The 20,948-nt window shown below is 38.9% G+C and overlaps 1 protein-coding gene across 4 annotated transcripts in view; it reads left to right on the top strand.

The window, feature by feature from the left end:
• TRPM6 (transient receptor potential cation channel subfamily M member 6) overlaps positions 1-20,948 on the top strand; it is a 165,573-nt gene that overhangs the window by 38,922 nt on the left and 105,703 nt on the right. For all 4 annotated transcript variants that reach the window (XM_008531410.2, XM_008531408.2, XM_008531406.2 and 1 more), the window contains exons 2-5: positions 4,483-4,562; positions 7,171-7,209; positions 11,990-12,167; positions 15,203-15,416. In XM_008531410.2, the coding sequence (XP_008529632.2) occupies positions 4,483-4,562; positions 7,171-7,209; positions 11,990-12,167; positions 15,203-15,416 (511 nt within the window). The remainder of the gene's footprint in view (positions 1-4,482; positions 4,563-7,170; positions 7,210-11,989; positions 12,168-15,202; positions 15,417-20,948) is intronic.

The following is a 20,948-nucleotide window of genomic DNA, read 5'->3' as shown; positions in this document are numbered from 1 at the left end:
CTGTGATATGTATAAGAGAGAGTGGGGGACGTAATAATGGGAGTAGGTAGTCAGTTTCACCTGGAGAAGTATTTATTAAATAGTACATTTTTTAAAGTTGAAAAATATTTTTTTTTTTTTTTTTTTTTGCTGCAGAAGACTTGCCCTGAGCTAACTTCTGTTGTCAGTCTTCCTCTTTTTGTGTGTGAGCTGTTGCTGCAGCATGGCCAGTGACATGTGCTGTGGGTCTGTGCTTGGGAAACGAACCTGGGCCACCAAAGTAGAGTGTGCTGAACTTAGCACCATGCTGGCCCATCAATCTTCCTCTTTTTGTTTGTGAGCCACTGCCACAGCATGGCCACTGACAGAAGCATGGTGTAGGTCCATGCCTGGGAACTGAAAGTGGGCCACTGCAGTAGATCACGCTGAACTTAACCACTAGGCCACTGGGGCTGGCCCTCAAAAAAGTTGTATAGAAAACAAACGACTTGTTAGCTATGTGCCCCTTCACCCCAATCACACAGCCCTTTGGATGCTAAAAAAAAGTTCATGCACACATTTAGAAGGATTTTTTTTTTTTAATTAAGGAATGCCGCTAAGATTATGCCTTCTCCGAGACTCCCCTGAGAGAGAATCTGTTTTCTGGAAACCCCAGTTTAGAAGCCCCAGTGTAGAAATACTTTTAGTGAGGGCAGGAATTAATTCATGTGTAGCTACTGTTGGAGGATTTGTCTTTGCAAATTTCTTTGTTATTCTCCACCCTTACCTCAGGCCTGAGATTGGATGTGAAATCTGATTATGTTTTAGGGTGAGGCAAACTATTGTGACCAACACTGAGCCTGAGACCAACACTCTTCCCTTCTTTGTCCTCTGCCCTTCCCTCCCCTAAATAACAACAGTTAAAAAACAAACAAAACTCTCCAGTATATAAAAAACACCTAGTCAATAAAGATGGGCTTGATATCTGCAGAAATGGCATAATCTCCACTGTCAACTACCACGATCATGACAATTTGCTGGTCCCAGTGGCAGAAGCCATCATATTGAATGTTTACCTTGCATAGGTTTGGGTTATTGAATCAAAACCAACAAACATTTTTTCCAAATAGTTTTCTGTTAAATTGAGCATGGGGGCCTCTTCCGTGTGTCCTGGAGAGTACATTGAAAAGGCTGCCATATTGAGGTGGGGGGAGAAAAGTAAAGTTCGAAGTTGAGAATTGTTTGAAATACATGGAAATTGAGACTGCTTTTCTTTTCCCTGTAGGGTTGAGATAAGATATGGGAGTTGCAGGAGGAACGTTTCCATGTCCTTGTTAATGGCACAGGTTTCCTGTTTACGTTTTTGAAGGGAAAATTGTATACATGGATTCCTGAAGTTCTATTTTAAGTGTGTTCATTTTGTTGCTCATTCAACAATCATTGGGTTGGGCTCTGGGGCAACAGAAATGACTAGCATGGGGCCTATAGGAGGTGGAGTCTAGTGGGGGAAAGTGGACCTGTAAAAGTCATTCATTTGTAGTATGACGGGCCCTAGGAAGGAGAATTGGAGGTCAGGAGGTCCTGAAAAAAATACATCAAAGGTAAGTTCCCAGGCCAGCAACCAAAAGCTAATTTTACCTTTGATATTATCAATAGTAAGCTAAGCTTTATTGAGCCTTAGTAAGTCCCAGGGAGAATTCTAAGCCTTTAATTTATCTATTCCTTTCAACGGCCCTATGAGGTATTATTATTATTATCTCTATTTTTAATAGATGAGCAAAAAGGCATGAAGAAATTAAGTAATTTGCCTAGATAGTCCTGTTAGAGTTGGTTATATAGCCTTTTAAAAGAAGGGAGTGGTTGAGCACAGCTTGCTTAATTTGGATATATAGGATCCTAAATTAGGGACCCTTTTGGGGGCTGTTTTTAATAATAGTTAATTGGTTCGCATGAAGTTTAATGATACCAATTTATTATCTGTTTCCTCCTTTTTTTCTAAGTTCCTTCAGAGCAAGAGCCCTGTCTTCTTTGCCATAGAATTCCCAGCTTGAGACAGAGCGTATCCCAAAATATTTGTTGAATGAATTCAGATATTTTGAAACTCAGAATGAAGAGCTCTTTGAGGACATGCTAACTCCCTTGTAGCACCTTTCTCAGTGCTTTGCAAAAATTAGTATTTAATAAATGTTTGGAGAATGAACAAATGAAATTGTTAATGCTTTTGGATAGGGGACAGGGCTTACTGATTCTAAAAGATTGTGTTATTTCTTATAATAATAGATTTTGAGTTTAGTTTGCTTAGTTCATTCTAAATTCTGACTCTGGATTTTTCCAAGTTTGTATGTCTTTACTGCCTTACCAATTTAGTGAATGTCTTTTAACACATAAAAAAGTAGCTGACTATGTAAAAGGGATGAGAGCATAGAATGGTTTTGGTTGACTGTGGACTTGATCTGGGAAGTTTTCCTTGTGGATAGAAATGTTTAAAATGCACAGGAATCAATCAATCAATCTCTGGCCCTATCCCCCTTTTACTTAACATGATCTGGACTCTGATTCTACACAGTTCTGTTCAGTAGTGACTGAATGTGTTTAGGGTTGGTGCATATTGAATAAGGTCCATGAGTTTCATATTGGGTATGTCAAGGATTCCATAAGTGGTCTCATTTGTAACTGTAGGGGAGGAAAAACTTCACCTCTGCTCTTCTGGTTTCCATAGCTGGGTCTATGAAATAAACTGACAGACAACAGGCAGACTAACAGGAGAAAATATATACAGATTATATTAATTTTTAATATTATGTGCAAGGGGGCATTGCAGGAAAACAAAAATAAATACCCCCAAAAGCCTGAGATTTGGAACTTATACACTGTCTTAATAGGGGAAGTATTGGGGGGATATAGGAAATTTAGGAGAGAGTAAAGATGAATGAACCCTTAGAAGGTTTGTGACAAAGTTTGTCTGGATGTGGTGTTGACTTCTAGTCTCCTCTCCTGTCAGTCTTCCCAGGGGATGAAACTCCTGGGGAGGGGATTTATGACAATTGCCTTCCTTTTGGAAGATCTGTCTTTAGGCAGATAAGGGAGTTCAGAGAACGCCTCGCCCTGCATTTACTATTTTTAAAGTGCCTACAGCTCAAAATAATCAATATACCAAAGCAGCATACTTTATGGTGGTGTGTCCTGAACGCCATCATCATCTGGGGACCTGAGGACGGTGTGACAATGAGACTCCACAGCTGGATTCGTAACATGTTTTCTGGCCCAGTGCATTTCCTTCAATTGCAGGGTGAGAGTAGGTGTAAGGGTGAGGTAGGGACTGCATTAATGCCAAGTTTGAGAAAGTCCCCTGTAGATTCTGGTTCCCTGCCCTTTCATCACTGCTCTAATACATATGTGTGTATAAAGTTAAATGCACACTTATATTTTTGTACCATATGGAGCTAAAATAGTTTCTTATTAGGAGAAGACCAAGCTCATCAGTTGGTTGGGTTCTATTTTGGATCCAGTGCCCTCTGCTTCTAGACTTATAATACAGATTATGGAAGAGTTTGGCTATGACTTGAATTTTGTAGAATGGGAGAGATTTTATTAGGAAGACAAGTGAGTACTAATGTCCACAGTTATAGGCTGTGCAATGTGAAGCAACACAGTCAATGGTAAGCCATGCTTACAGAATGCATAGCAAATTGTCAACCTAAATAAAGAGCTAAACTGAGGCAAGTTCAAACTACCAGAAATTGAATTTATTTGGGAATAGCAGAGGAATTACAATTCTGGAAGTGCCTGCTGTAGCAAGCTAAGGCGAGTCCATTTAGGGTTTGGGCAGGCTGTTTTTATGGGCAGGGCGTGCAGAGGGAGAAGTCCAGCCAAAGTGCAAGCAATAAGTTCATTGAGTTGAGGATGAGGAGAGACTCTTGGTGGATGTTCATTGGTCAGGAGATAAGTCTCGGTCTTCTGTAATCAGGCATTTACAGGAAATCGCTCTCTCAGTTCTTAAGTTCTGTTCTTCTGAGGGCGCTTGCTTGAGATTCTCCATTTCATATCCTCTGGTTCCATTTTAGATTTAAATCTTTTCACAGAGGCTTGCTGAGGTTATATTGCTCCTCTGACACTCTTCCCAGCTTGCTGTGAAATCTTAGCCAAAGTGGGACTTTATGAGTGAGAATTTTGAAGTTTGAGAGCTTGATATTTACTCTATAGGATTATGGTGCAAGATTTAAAAGTAGCTTTTAGCAGAATTAAGAGAACACATCAGTTATATCTTTACTTCCTTGCTAGAGTTTTGTGCATTTAGGGATGTTTCACTTAAGTTGAGATTATAGACCAGTTAACTTTGGGAATATTTTTGTGTTCACATTTGGCTTATTTGTGTCTATATTGTCTGTAGTAGAAGCCAGTAAGTGCTTACCCTGTTTGGAGTTGGTCTTGGCATTTTAATTAGCATCCACAATATTTAAATATATCTTACTACCTATGTTCTCACTCCATCAGAGTATAAAAATAACGACACTTTCTATTCAGTCCCAGAAATCCTGGATTGAAGGAGTGTTTGACAAGAGAGAATGTAACAAAATCATTCCGAGCTCAAAAGACCCTCACAGGTACAATTTTTAATTATATTTTTCTTTTAAAAGCAACACTACTTGGAAGACTGTTTGTGGAAACTTAGAGATATGACTTGTTTAGAGGATTTCATGATATCTGTAAAATTAGTATTTATTTTTAATTGATGTTTATGTCTTCGTCTTTAAAAAATAATACATGATTATTGTAGAAATTCTTACCAGATTTTCTGGTAAGAATAGGAAACTTGTCGATTTTGTATGTCATTCCAACTCCAGTGCCTGTTATATAGTAGGCACCTGAGAAACATCTGTTTAATGACTTAACGAAGTATAAAGAAAAAAGTTCAGCATAATGACATCACCCTGATGGAGCCACTGTTAATATTGTGGTAGATTTTACTCTGGTGTTTTTTTTCTTTTTTGAGGAATGTTTGCCCTGAGTTAACAACTGTGTCAATCTTCCTCTATTTTTTTTTTAGTATGCGGGCCACCAGCACAGCATGGCTGCTAAGAGAGTGGTCTAGGTCAGTGCTTGGGAGCCAAACCCAGGCCGCTGAAGTGGAGCATGCCAAACTTAACCACTAGGCTACCAGGGCTGGCCCCTCACTCTGTTGTTTAATCTTCAATGCTCCTGTTCCTCCTAGTGAGAGGATAGATATCAGGGAAATATCTAGTACTATATCCATTTCACCGGGTTTGTATAAAAAATTTACAACTTCTGAATATTGAATATTCAAAAAATTGTGAATATTCCTTATCTCCAACTAAAGTGTCTGTGGAAAATGGTAATTGGGATATTTCAAGACACTGTGCTCAGATTATGCAAACAGTTAATTGTAGTTCCATTCGCCTCCCATAGTCATTTTGTCTGAGCAGATAATGTGCAGCAGAATGGAATGATTTGAGTTTGACTGCTCTGAGTTCTTGACAACCCTTTGGAAGCTCAGCTTGTAGAAAAAAGTTCAAAAGAGCAGCCAATGAAAGATAAGGGAAGAAAGGGCTACGGAAAATTTCCCAGGGTAATTGGGTCCATGAAATTAAGATTGAATGGCATTGCCCTTGGGGAAAGAAATTAAAAGGAAAAGAAAATAGAAGAGCAGTATTTTAATTAGGGGAACCAGTCTATTTTTAGATTCCTTTGAGCATTTGGCCTTATATTCATTTGACGTTTAGAAATCACAGCTGTATGCTTGTGAAAGGTAGCATGGTGAGGTCACTGAAATTCTAGTTCTTTGGGGATGATGAAAATGGTATTCCTTGCCTTTGTTAAATATTTACTAGTCCCACCCTCATTGAGTTACCTGTGGCTTGTAAGCCCTATGATTGGAAATTCTCATTTTACCTGTTTATAAAATGTTTACAGAATGAAAAAACAAAGTAACCGCATTTTTTCCCTTCATCTTTTGTGACATCTTGTAATGTAATGTTGGCTGCAATGGAAGGCAGATTGAGCTCAGGCAACTACTATTGCTGTGTAAGTGGAAAATCATCTTCACAATCACCTTGAACCTCACAAAAAGTGATAAACTATAGGTTATTAGCCCTTAGACTCAAGAAGAATATAAATGATCATAATTCCATGAATGTTCCAAGACGTACTACGTTTTATGGGAAAAAAGCAGTCTTTATTTCTGTGTGATTGTAAAAAAAGTTAATGGATAACTATGGCTATTCCTTCTATGCCAGCCTTTTTCTTAGATCCTACTAAGATTCTCAAAATTGTAGCTTTCCTGTGGTTTTCTTCCTTATGGTGCGGAGGAAAAGGTAGTAGTTCACTATTTTAAATTTAGATAAAAGTTTCTCTTTTATGGATTCTTTTTGTAGCTCCTAATAAGAAATAAATCTGATAGACTTAATGACTGTATCTTTTTCCTTCTCATTTTGAACTTATTGAAATGAAGCTTCTGAGAAAAGCCAGGGACAGGAAGAAGTGAAAGGCCTGAATATTCATTTCTGAATAATTTAGAATGATTCTGATTCTATGAATTCTACCTTTTCTTCCATTATTTTAACGAGAGTTCTCTTCTAGTTAAAACTTCTTTACACCTAAAATATGATCATTGATGACCACAGTGCTAACCCGCAAATCCAGGTGGTTCTTTTGAATTTAAAAAAGGAAGACTAATAAGGACAATAATTATAATCATACCAACTGTCCCTTGATTTGATAGTGTTTTTATGGTTTTAAAATTGTTTGTATGTATATATATTTTCTTACTTAATTCTCAAGAATTCTGTGTTAACTACATAGTGTAGTAATAATAACAGCTACCATTATTATACATACTGCAAGGTGCCAGGTACTGTAAGACATATATATTATCTCAAATAATCCTTTTAATAACCTTATGGCCGATGTTGTTTTCAGATGTGAAACTGGGGCTTAGAGGGATTGTTAAATCAGTGAGATTTAAATTCAGGTATTTTGGCTCCAAACTCAGTGTTCTGTTAATTAGACTATAATTGCTGCAGTGTAATTGTATTTAGTAAATGACTTATGGGAATATTTGGGAAACAATGTGTGAGTACTCAGCAAACCCCATTTTCCACACAATAGAAGACAACAGATATTTACTGTATAAGCATTAGATGTGTTTTCAAATACATCAGTAGACTAACAGAGGTTTTTATTTCTTTAATTTAGATGTACTGCAGGATGCCAGGTCTGCCAGAATTTAATCAGGTAAGACTTAGATAAATAAGATTTCTTTTAAATTTTAGGCACTCTGTTTAAAACTCCTTGGGACAGTTTTCTCACATCTTGAATGGACGCAATGAAAGGGCTTTATCGGTGCCTCCTATTTACCTTTCCTAGGGAAATTTTAAAAAAGAAATGCGGGATTTTTTTGAAGGAGAGTGATTGTTTGAATTTAATAGATTACTTGAATTATTGAGACATGTAAATGGTAAGGGCCTTTAGCAAGAGTTTCTGCCAATTGAAATACTTGTGAAGCATAAGCATTAAATTTTCATTTTACTATCTTTTTTTTAAAGATTGGCACCTCAGCTAACATCTGTTGCCAATTTTTTTTAAATTCTTCTTCCCCAAAGCCCCCCGGTACATAGTTGTATATTTTAGTTGTGGGTCCTTCCAGTTGTGCTATGTGGGACACCACCTCAGCATGGCTTGATGAACAGTGCCATGTCCGCGCCCAGGATCCGAACCGGTGAAACCCTGGACTGCTGCAGCGGAGCTTGCGAACTTAATCACTCGGCCACGGGGCTGGCCCCACTATCTTACATTTTATTTGGATAATGAAGATACTTTGTGCACAAGTAGGACTGTATTTGATCTATGACTTGCAAGTGATGTGTGTGCATACCAAACTCCAATTCTGACACCAGTGTGGATGTGTTTTTTTCCCCCAACACCACCAAGTAATTAACTCGATTCTGACACTGTCTACCTGGAGATAGTGTCAGATCCCACAGGTTTAGAGCTCAATCCTACAAGACTACACCTCCATACCCCTCTCCACCGCCCCCAACTTCAGATGTCAACTGAAAGTCCAAGTGGTCACCTGTGCTTCTGACCAACGGGCTATAAATTGGAGGTTCCCACAACTCCCTCCACGGTTCAATTAATTTGCTAGAGTGGCTTACAGAACTCAGAGAAACATTTACTTATGGTTAGCAGTTTATTGTAAAGGATACAGATGAACAGCCAGATGGAAGAGAGGCATAGTGCAAGGTATGTGGGAAGGGGCGTCCTTGTGGGTTTTTATGGCGGCTTCATTATATGGGCACGATTGATTCAATCATTGGCCATTCATGATTGATTCAACTTCCAGCACCTTTATGGCTCCTGTCACTTAGGAAATTCCAGAACAGGGGCAAAGACCAAATATATATTTATTATAAATCCCAATATCACACAAGTTCTTCAGTGCAATACAAATTTTAACAGTGATTTTCATTTTAAACTGTGTGTTTGTAACCAGTTTTACTTTTCTCTTTTGTAAGAGGAGGAAAATGAAATTTTCTTAATTCTGATCACAGCCTGAAGATTATATTAGGGATTGAACCAATGTTAAACTGATATTTGTAAAAAAAAAAAAAAAAAAAATTCAGAATCCAAAGTTTAGCAAAACGTGGGTAAAGGAAAATACCATATATAGATATGGGAGGAGGAAGGACAGGGTTGCTGGGTGTGTTAGTCGGCTCCGGCTGCTGTGAAAGATTACCACAGTCTAGGGAGCTTAGATAATGGACATTTATTTTCTCACAGTTTGGGAGGCTGGAAGTCCAAGATCAAGGTGCCATCGGGGTTGGTTTCTGATGAAACCTCTCCCTGCTTTGTAGACAGCCAGCTTCTCAGTGTGTCCTCACATAGCCTTTCGTTCATGAGAGACTTCTTATAAAGACACCAGTCTTATTAGACTTTATCACTGCCTTATATAAGCTTTATTACTGCCTTATAGGGCCTGTCTCCAAATATCATCGCATTGAGGATTAGGGCTTCGACACATGAATTTTGGTGGACAGAATTCAGTCTCTAACACTAGGGGAAAGAATTTCCATTTGGCTAACCTCTTTCACCTTTTCTTCAAATTCTTTCTTTTTTCTTCTTAGTAATTATTTAAAATTTTGTTAAAATTCAAAACAAACATAAGAATATACCAGAAAGAAATGAAGAGACTTCATTTACTCCTACTTCCTACTTTCTTCTCCGGAACCTCTCCCTGTCAATACTCTCCCAACCTCACAATCTTCAGAGGTAACTAACGTGAACGATACTGGAAAACGTCTATTTTCATACTATCCAGAAATTCAAAACAGTTAAAACTTATAATTTTTGCACCCAGCTAGGACGTAGTTTGATTTTTCCCATATGAAGAACCAAATGCCCCCATATCAGTTACTGACCAGTTTGTGCTAGCCTCATTCATCTCTGATATCGTCTCTGTTATGTACCAAATTCCCATATGTCTATGGTTCTGTCTCTGAGCTTTCTTTTCAGTATCATTGGCCTATTTCTCCTGGTCCTGCTAAATGCCACTCTGTTTCATTACCATAGCATTGTAAGATATCTTGATATCTGATAGGACACGTCCTCTATGCTTTATTCTTCTTTTTTAAAAAAAATTTATTCTTTTGGACACTTTTATATGTCCATATGAACTTTTGAATCACTTTGTCAAGTTCCTGAAAAATTGTTTTAGGATTTTGATGGATATTTTATAGAATTTATAAAAATAATTTGGGAGAGAATTGGTAATTGGCATCTTTATAAAGTTGATTCTCAAGGTGAGCTTTTAGTACTTGGTGATGTATAACTTGGGACTTCTGAAAGTTATAACTAAAGGGATGAACATGGAATCTTTTTTTAATTTTGGGGATGATTGATTTATTCTATGGGGCCATCTTCCCACAATTTAATGAAGTGGTAAAAACTAGAATAAAACTATATAAGTGGTTTAGACTCAAATCACATCAAATGGATTAGACTAGAAAAATACTTAGAACAAAGTGGGTTCAAACTGAAGAACAGTCCTATGAAAGAGTAGTGAATTGTCTCTCCAGGTCTGAGTTGTGCTTGCTTCCCTTTATGTTCTTTTTAGAAAAAGCCACAGTGAGGTGAATCATGCAGTTTATGAATAGATGCTTTTTCATTTTGACCCTCGCTCCAAAAGATGACCAGATGACGCATTTCTCACTAGTGGATCCTGATTGTATATATCCTATACATTTGGGATTATTCCTCCTCTCTTTGAGTCAAGACCTCTGCCATATGGAACCCCAGTACTATTCTCTATGTTCTGACTTGTTTTCTCTTCATCATATTTCTTTGCTTAGTTGGACCTCATCATTTGTACATGTTTTTATGTTGCTTATTTACATACACAAAAAAACCTGAGCCATTTATAAAGCCAAATAATCTCTTTTTATGTAATAGGTATATGATCTGCCATATTTGATGCAAATAATTTTCTTGGTCTGCAGATGTATAATTTTTCACTGCTGAAAATTTTTAAGTTCTGTATTTTTCAAATTTTAACTTTTCCTTCTGATTGTTTCTAATTCATCAAAGATGAGAAGTTTATATCATTCTTTCACAAATATGATTATTATATTTTGTTCATTTTTGTGTTTTAGTTTTAAAAAGATTTAACCTTTTAATTTTCTTAGTTTATTTTGTTCTATAGTAGAAGTTATGGCTATGTATATGAAATAGTTTCCAAAACTGCTAATTATTTGTAAGATCATTAAGTTTCCCTCCCTTTAAAATTATATTACATGTATAATTTATTATTAATTCACGTTTATAGTCAAGTCTCTTTCATGGCTCTTTTCTCATGATAATTACATGTTTACATATTTCTCTGAAGTTGCATCTTTTTTTGCATGGATTAACAGTCCTTTCTTTTAATGTGCATATTATGTTTTACATGAGGACATTTTCTTACTCTCCTTAAGTATTGTATATTAGAGATTTTTAGTTTTTTTCTAAAAGCTTTTTTGAGGTAAAGTGCCATAAAATAAACCACACGTATTTAAAGTATGCCATTTGGGGGGCCGGCCCCGTGGCCGAGTGGTTAAGTTCGCGTGCTCCGCTTCAGCAGCCCAGGGGTTCACTGGTTCGGATCCTGGGGGCGGACATGGCACAGCTCATTAGGCCATGTTGAGGTGGCTTCCCACATGCCACAACTAGAAGGACCCACAACTGAAAAATATACAACTATGTTCTTGGGGGATTTGGGGAGAAAAAGCCAAAAAAAAAAAAGAAGATTGGCAACAGTTGTTAGCTCAGGTGCCAATCTTAAATAAAAATAAATAAATAAATAAAATATACAATTTGATTTTTTTTTTTTTTTACCATTTTAACCATTTTTAAGTGTACAGTTCAATAATGGTAGGTATATTCACATTATTGTATAACGCATCTCCCGAACTTTTTCAACTTGCAAAACTGAAACTCTGTATCTATTAAACAGTAACTCTTCATTGGCCCTTCCTCCCAACCCCTGGCAAGCACCATTCTACTTTTTTGTGGATTTGACTACTCTAGGTACCTCATATGTGGAATCATACAGTATTTGTCTTTTTATAACTGGCTTATTTCACTTAGGATAATGTCCTCAAGGTTCATCCATGTTATATCATATCAAGGGATTTCCTTCCCTTTTGAGGTGGAATAAAATTCCATTGTGTGTATATACACATCTTGTTTATCCATTCATCTGTCAGTGAACACTTGGGTTGTTTCCACCTCTTGGCTATTGTGAATAAAGCTGCTATGAATGTGAGTGTGCAGCCAAGGGCGAGAACAACTGAGGGTGTTTCTAAACTTAGAAGACAATCCAGTGTTATGAATCTAATATAAATCTTAATGTGAAGTTTTAAAAATTGTTAATATATATCATCTATACATTACCTTAGAAAAATGTAGAAACATTACATCATTTTCTATTCTGAAATTGTATGTTTTCTATTTTGAAGTTGGTTTTTATCCCAAATTTAAGGTGTTGCTGTGGGAAATTGATTGGAGACCATGATGGGATAGATTATGCCTGGAACTTCTCAGCTGCCAGCAATAATGAAAATGAAGAATGGTCCGTTGAAAAGCACACAACAAAAAGCCCTACAGATACTTTTGGCACTATTAATTTTCAAGATGGAGAGCATATCCACCACTCCAAGGTTTGCTAATAACTCACATTATTTTGCTGGTTTTTAACAGAGGATATAACCTCCAAATGTATCTCCAAATTGTGTCTCCAAGTGTAGATGATCAGATAACCAAGTTTTCTTGCAAAAGTGATCCATGTTATTGACCTCTTGACAAAAATGACCTGACCCTTCTCTTTCCTTTATGTACGAGGGGCATTGTATCTTTCTCAGATGTGGTGTGGCCAGCTCTATATTTGATTACCTCTTTCAGCAAACTTACACCCTCTGCAGAAGAGAATGGCTTATTGCTCTTGAGACAGTTGCCAAAGAGCTGCCCTTTTCTTAAGGAATGCAGAAAAGTTACTGCGAAAGAGCAGGCGTTAGCTGAAGTGTGGCCATAGGAATTATCGGTAACTTGTGGCTTGTTCATGCCTGCTATGTCCTTGTGAGAGCCTCTTCACAGGAGGGAAATGGGAGAATTTCTCTCTGCACCCCTTGGATGAGAGTACTGGGCTTTCCAGGCCAGTTTTTCTCCTGTCTCTAACATGGTAATTTTGCATGGAATTTGCATAGTATTGGCAGGTCAGCTGTCTCTCAGGTGTTTTCTCTTGAGCTTGTTAACTACCTGCTGCTTTCTTGGAGGAAGATTTCCCTAGGGAAAATGCAGGGGTGCCTACCTCAAGAAAGCTCAGAGTCAGCTGTACTCTCGAGTCTGACCCTCACTCCATTTAATCAATCCACTTGGATGGATTTGAAACAGCAGTTCTTGGTGCAATCATAATAAAGTTTCATAATAGGGTTCTACAGTAATCTACATTTCTGGTTATTAATCTTCTGGCATTCAACTTTGTGTCTTGCTATTTTCTTTAGTTGTCAAGAAAACTGCCTTCATTTCTCCTCTTCAATCCCTTTTGAAGCCTAACTCTTATAGAACTATGTACGTGATTTTTCCCTTAAGTTTTAGTCTTCCTCCTTTTGCTTTTATGTTAATTCATACTCGCTTTAATTTATGCTTTTTTTCATCCAATCAACAAATATTTATTGGGTGCCCATACTTTGCTGTGCCTCAAAGAGCGTATGTTCTGTGTACTAACATTGCTTACAAGCCTAGTGAGGGAAACAGGAAATAAATATACAATTACCACAGAGGTTGAAGATGCTATGAGAAAGGACTACAGGGCTCTTTGAGAGAATGAAAGGGTGATTCCTTCTGTTTTTCTGGGGCTGTGTGTGTGTGTCAAGGGAGTCATCTGAAGGTGGGGACAGCTAAGCTGAGATTGGAAAAATGAGTGAGATGTTTGGCATCTGGTGAGGCAGAGGAGTAAGACCACTCTAGACACGAGGAGTAGCTTGTGCAAAGGCCAGGGGAGAATATGGCACATTGAGAAGAATTGAAAATATGGTTAGACAGATCTGATCACTAATATGTTTTACACTTAGCGTTAGACTCCCATTTGGTCCTGTGGACCTGAATACACTTTATCTCCAGAAGAGAAGAGGCTATTCTTCATATTTAAGCCCACAATTGCACTTCACGTTTATGGTGAGCAGCAAGAAAGCTTGTGAGAGCTGGTTATTCATCTCCTTCCATTGCATTCTCCTTCCTAGTTGTTTATCCCTCTCAGCTTATTCAACAAAGGATTTGAGGTGAAACTCTACCAGTAGGATTCTGCCTGAGGGAGTTAGTTACAAAGGGGGGGGGGGGTGCGGCAGGAGGTGGGGGGAAGAAAGTGTCATTAACTGTTAGCACTATCTTTGGTTGACTTTTGGGAGAAAAGATTCTAGTGCTGATAATTTAGTTAATTAAGGTTGTTTATCCTGAAATCTTAAGGAGAAATATCTTCTAGGACTAAGAGGACTTATAGTTGAAAGAGAGGGGCACCTGGGAGAAAGAGAAAGAGTTGGGGCAGAGAGAAGGTGAACTAAACCAGAGCTGCCTCTTCTGCCCTTATTCATTATTTGCACCAACATAAACCATTTCACGAAGGTCAACTTGTATTTCTTCCTACTATTTGAAAATGTAATAAAGTCATGGCAACTCAGTTTCCTCCCTTGTATATTGAATCCTGGTTATCCTTGGATTCTATTATTTACATTCTGTGATGGTTGCATCATACAATGTTCAGGAAATCTAACATTTTAATTATGACATAAAGGGATTGTTTTAAGAACTTCAAAGATGAATGGAAAATTGTTTTAAATTGCTGTCATATTCTGAAGGATAATGTGATAATTCTATTTGCTTATCCACCTGTAGTTTTTTTCGGTATTGTTTTATAATTTGTGGTTTCTTAATTGTCCTTATTTCTTCCTGTAAATCTGACTTATTCTTGCTGTTGATTGGCTTATGCTTGATGAGGGCAAACTCATCTCAATATGATTTAAACAGTCTGTATGCGGCTGCATCTGCTGGAAAAAGAAAGCCAGTATATACTATAATCTTAGGCAAAATGCAAAATGATTCTGGGGCTACCTGCTGGTTTAGATTTCCCTCATCTTTTTTTTTTGGTTACATTGACTACCCAAAGATATGACTGTTTTGTAAAAGGTGTTTATTTTGGGAAAAAACATTTTCAGAGGGATGATTATATCTAAAGGAAATGGTTAGAATGTAAAATTCACGATAAATTAAATGTACATGTTCCTGGATCTTAATTTAAATTATGGAAATATGTAAGATGGTCAAGAAAATTAAAAGCCATAGTTATGAAAGAGCCCATCTCACTTATTTCTAAAAATTTTTTTTAATGAATTTGCTGAAGTAGTGATTTTTGCTGGTTCCAAGTCTTTCTGCCTCACCGCAGACCTTCTGGGGAACATTGGTAGGCCAACCCTGAAAACCAGGAAGCCTTCCTACCGTGACTTGTAATTCCCAGAAGGAACTTAAAGGGGGTGTGGGATCCTTTCAAAGCAAATATTTCCATTATACAAAGGTGAATTTTTAAAGAGATCTCAGACACTTCCTTTCAAGTTTTGGCTATTTCAGTTGCCCTGCTGTGTGCTTATTGTTGGCTTGAATGTATTTTTCACTATTTTATGTTTGTATGTCTATGCATATCTTCCAGTATATTAGAACTTCCTATGATACAAAGTTGGATCATCTGTTACATTTAATGTTGAAAGAATGGAAGATGGAACTACCAAAGCTCGTGATCTCTGTTCATGGGGGCATCCAGAACTTCAAAATGCCCTCCAAACTTAAAGAGATCTTCAGCCAAGGTTTGGTCAAAGCTGCGGAGACAACGGGAGCGTGGATAATAACCGAAGGCATTAATACTGGTAAAGCACGCTCTCTTGTTTCACTCTTTTTTTTTTTTTTTTTTAATTCTCTCTTTCTAGCTGTGAATCAGGCAGTATGGCACCTCTTCTCCGTTCTGCAACACTCCCAGGAGATTTGGTCGTATGAAGGAGAAAGATGAAAGGCGTAGTGACTGGAAGAGAAACCCAGAAGAAGCATTGATGTTTCCTGTGTTAAATAGCAAAATTCACCTGAGTAAATTTTAAAGATCTGACTGGCTGTAGTCAATGAGTCATGATGTGGGCAGCATCCCATCTAGCAAATAGAAGGGAGCTCCAAAGAGCTGTATGAAATGAAAGACTTTTCTAGGCAAGAGGGGCAGCACAAGGAAGTTACTAGAAAAGAATGAGTTGTTTGTGGCAAGGTTACCTTCCTTTATGGGGTGGGAGGGGTCTATCAAGCAGGTTGCCTCACTAGTACTAACTAGGTGATTGCAGATTGACTGGTTTAAGACTCCACTCTTGGGAGAGGTTAAAACTGTAATTAAGTTAGGTATCAAGTCTTAGTTTGGTGACCAGGCCCACTTGGGCTTAGCACAAGTGACTCCATTTTTGGCCTGTTGTCTCTTTTTTAACAATTCTCCCATTTTGATCAGATTCTCAGCTTAACTGACAGATGTGGTCAAAATTTAAGGCATTAGCACCACTCCCAGCTACCACTCTGAAGTTCTCACAGTTTTTGTTGATCCTTTGAGGCATTCACAGGTCATGATGAATCGTTGTGGTATTCACAGGTCACAACTTCAGGTTCATATATTTTAAGTCGATCATTCTCTTTGTTCCTTTTCTGATGTTCCAGGGAGATCATTTGCTTGGTGGTTAGTGGCTACAAACACTCATTTAAAGCTTTTGCAAGAATCCAGTGCACCAGAGAGACTACTATGATTATTATAAGTAGGATAATTCCCAATGTCTGGAGTGTACTTTGGAGCCATGGTCCCCAAGACTCAAACCAATCAAAATCAAATAAGCCAAAGAAAGACCCCATTGAAATAGTCACTTTCTCAAGCCAAATGGCTTGTTCAGTGGTCTTATGTAGCTGAGTTTCAACTTCCACATGAGTGTTAATCCAGGTGCAGCTAGTGGTGTTGACCATAGCACAGATACCTCCTTGTTCAGCTAAAAGCTAATCAAGGGCTATCCTATTATCAAGAACAAGCTTGGCCAGAGAGTCTGAGGGGTTTTCTTGGGCAGCTGTTGCTTCAGCAATGGATTCTGCATTATTTCCAAGAGTTAGGGAGAGGTTCCTGATCGTAGCCTCATTTACATTTACTCGTAACCAGGGAAGAAGGGACCTGCCAAAGGATGCGAATCCTGAATCCTGAACGCCTCCTGGTAAGTCCTTTCTAACTCAATGACATAAATTCAGGGGACTTGACCAATGAGGTGTCTCCAGTTTGTCTGTGAACGGTTAGGGGCACAGTTAGATGACGTAAGAGGCATTGCCCAGTTATATGCCAGCCACCTAGGCATTCATAGGCCCAAGGAGAAGGATAACTACCACAGACAAAGAGAAATCTTGTCTAGGCACAAACCACTCCTGCTAAGGTGGCACTGGTAATGGATTCATTTGTAGGTATTGTTTTATTTGCCCATTCAAGTCAGGGGTCAGTTAGGTTTTTAGCACATTTGGGAATTTAATCTCCTAGCCTGAAATAAAAAGTTGTTTTAAATTCCTTGCAAAGATGGATGCTACTGGTGAGATCTTTTCATGATCGGGGGCAGGTCTGTTTTAGATAATCATAAGAAATTGGGGGTGCAAATGTACTATGATTTGCATAGGTATTTGTGTCTAATTGGGGAAATACAGTTATAATTGGAGAAAGGGAGAAACAAGGTTCTGGATGTTCTGGCTGTAAAAATCGGACTCTAAGTGACTTCTAAGTGAGGTCGATTGCAGTTTATGGTGACATTGGGAACAGAAGAAAAATCAGTCATTGGGAGGATGAGGGAGTCTCTAGCATCGTGGACAGATTGTGGAGTTTTTGATGACAAATCCAGCAGTCTCTGAAGAGTTCCCTCCCTTACCCATGGCCCAGGAGATACAGAGGATGGTGTTATCTTTCCAGGCCAATGCCAGAGTAAAGGAAAGAGAAGAAGAAAGAATTTCACATTTAGTTAAAGTATGAAGTCTTGATCAGGTGTCTTAGGTGGAAGCAGTCTACCTCCATGTCAGCTACTTCTCTTCCTCACCAATTTGACTTGGAGGTCTCCAGCGTTTGCATAGGACCAGATGTCAGGTGGAGCCTTCTTCAGCTGTGAGATGTGTACCTGATGTTCAATGCCTTATAGTTTTGCAGCAGTGTCAGTGGTCAGGAGCATTTGGTAAGTTCCTTTTCAACAGAGTTCAAGAGCTGTCTTTCTCTGATGATGTTTCTAGAATACTCAGTCACCAGGCTCCAGACTGTGACCAACAAGATCCTTTGAATTGGGATCCAGGAAAGCTTCTTTAACCTGTTGATGACAAGCTTTAGCATAAGACATTAAAAACTTACAGTAGCTGGTCATATTAACATGAGATAACAAGGGATCAGTAGAAAGTTGCATATCAATAGACGTTGGTGTACTAGTGACTATCTCATGTGGAGTGAGTTTATGTTTCCCAGAGTGTACTGCGGTCAGCAAGACCAGAGGCAATACCTTAGGCCAAGGGAGTCCAGCAGTTTCAACAAGTTTAGAGATTTTATGTTTGAGGATCCCATTAGTTCTCTTGTCCTTACCTGATGCTTGAGGGTGATAGGGATAATTCCAAAATGTTTGCAAGATTTTTGTTAAGGCTTATATGATCTGCCCAGTGAAATGGGTGCCTTGATCTCTGGAGACTGTGAAAAGTATACCCCTAGTGGGAAACGTGTTTTCTAATGATTTCTTTGCCACTGTGAAGACATCAGCCTTGCAGCAGGAAAAGGCTTTAACCCATCCAGAGAACATACATACAATAACAAGAACATATTGATAACCCATACTAACTAGCAGTTGAATGAAGTCCAGCTGCAGTGCTCAAAGGATCTAGAGGGAGGAGGTTTGAGGCCTTTGGGAACAATAATAGTTTTTCCAGGATTATGGACCTGACAGGTCAGACATTGATGGTAAATTGTTTTCGCAATTTTTTTTTTTTTTTTTAAGATTTTATTATTTCCTTTTTCTCCCCAAAGCCCCCCGGTACATAGTTGTATATTCTTCGTTGTGGGTCCTTCTAGTTGTGGCATGTGGGACGCTGCCTCAGCGTGGACTGATGAGCAGTGTCATGTCCGCGCCCAGGATTCGAACCAACGAAACACTGGGCTGCCTGCAGCGGAGCGCGCGAACTCAACCACTCGGCCACGGGGCCAGCCCCTGTTTTCGCAATTTTATAGAGGTCTCCTCCTCAATGTTTATTTGTAGTTTGAATTATCTGATGAACTGCACCATGGTGGGTGAAGGAATGTAAAAAATGAAAGATGTAGTTTGCCAGGGAGGTGGGAAGAACCAAGCAGCCATCTTGGGTATCCCATAGCCCTGACGGTTAATTGAATTTACAGCCATTGTTTGCCCATTGCGATTTCTCTGACTTAGGAGCGGACTATTGCCATGTTGCAATGATATCAGGAATGCAAAAGTCTGGCAACAAGGGGTCATTTTTTTGCAGAAGCAGAATGGACTTCATCTACATGAGCCACAACCTTTATAGATTTTCTTGCTGCTGACTTTACATGAAAGTCAGCCGAGGGCATTTCCCTGATACTCAGATTCAGACTTTTTAGTGTGAGCTTCAATTTCAATGACAGAAGTTTCAGAAGGTTAGAGAATAGCGCAAGAAGGTCATTTACTTGTCCACTTTTGATTGGGGTTCTCTTGGATGTAAGAAATCCCCTTTGTTTCCATAACATTCCAAAATCGTGGATGACCCCAAAGGCATACAGGCTGTCAGTATAAATATTAACAGTTTATCTTCTGCTGGCTGGCATGCTGTGGTAAGTGCATGGAGCTCTATTTGTGGTGCTGATTTTGCTTGTGGGAGTTTTCCCCTCGCAGGTAGTTCGTATTGGCTAATAGCAGCATAGCCAGCTTGGAACGTCCCTTTTCATCTTTCCAGCATAACCCATCACCAAACAAAATTAAATCAGGATTTGTCAAAAGGGCTACTCGTAAATCAGGACATAGTGTCACAAAATGGGATGTTATTACCTTGCAGTCATGGGGTTTGCCCTCTCCAGGCAGGGGTAGCAACGTAGCAAGATTAAGAATATCGCAACGTTTAAGATGCAGATTAAGTGGTGAAAGCAGAAGGATCTTATAGGAGGTTAGTCTGCTTGCAGAGAAATGTTGAGTCAGTTCAGAGCCAGGAAGACTTTGGACACCACATGGAATTTGTAGATAAATATCATTTCCTAGGGTTAAATATGCTGAGGCTTCTGGCTAACTTTGCAGCTGCAGCTATAGCCTTAAGGCAGTTGGGCTAGGCACGAGCTACTGAATCAAGCTGTATGCGATACTGGGCAATAGGCCTGTGTTTACTGCCGTGTTCTTGCAGCATTCCCAGGGCTTGGTTATTTCTTTCATGCACCCTAAGATGAAAGGTTTTGTAATAGTTAGGTAGCCTTAGGGCAGGAGATTCTTGCAGAGTTTATTTTAGCCTTATAAAGGCCTGCTCATGTTTATCTTCCCAAGGAAGGGGTGGGTTCAGGCACTGAAATTTTAATAAGTTCATAGAGTGGGGAAGCCAATAGAGAAAGATTGGGAACCCATAGTCTGTAATAGCCAGCCAGGCCTGGGGCTTTGTAAAGCTATCACTGAGTTGTGGGTTTAGGAAATTCTTGGATTAGCTTAATTCTTTGTGGAGATAGCTGGATTCTTTCAGCACTTGGATTCTGCCCTAGATAATGAAAAGTGTCTAGAGATAATTGTAATTTTTCCTTAGAGACTTTATGTCCTTTTTCAGCTAACCATTACAGCAAATAAATGGAATTTTGTATGGATGCCTCTTTGGTAACTGAACATAGCAAGAGGTCATCTACACACTGTAGAAGGGTTGATTTCTGGGGGAACTGGAGGGTACTTAAATCTTGGTGGAGTACTTGGGAGAAATAAGAAGTGGTTTCAGTGAACCCTTGAGGCATGATCATCCAGGTGTACTGTTGATTGTTCCAAGTAAAGGCAAATAGATATTCGCTATTGGGATCTACAGCGATGCTGAATAAGGCTGAACAAAGGTCTACAACCACTTTGAGTCTGGTGGAATTTGTGACAAAATGGTGTTCGGGTTTGGAACAACTGGGAAACAGGGAATAACTGTCTTGTTAATAGCTCTCAAGTCCTGGACAAATTGCCAACCCCTCCCGTTAGGTTTCCAGACTGGGAAGATTGGCTGGTACAGGGGCTGGTACAGGGAATACTAAACCCCTGGGTGATTAGTTTTTCTGTTATTGGTGTGAGGCCTTGCATGGCCTCAGGCTTTAATGGATATGGAGGCAATCTGGGAAAAGGTTTAGGTATGTCTCTCTGAATTTTTATAAGCTCCATGCTCTTTATTCT

Source organism: Equus przewalskii, chromosome 22 (assembly GCF_037783145.1).
Source record: "Equus przewalskii isolate Varuska chromosome 22, EquPr2, whole genome shotgun sequence".
Taxonomy (NCBI): Eukaryota; Metazoa; Chordata; class Mammalia; order Perissodactyla; family Equidae; genus Equus; species Equus przewalskii.
This window is presented reverse-complemented; position numbering and strand designations above follow the sequence as displayed.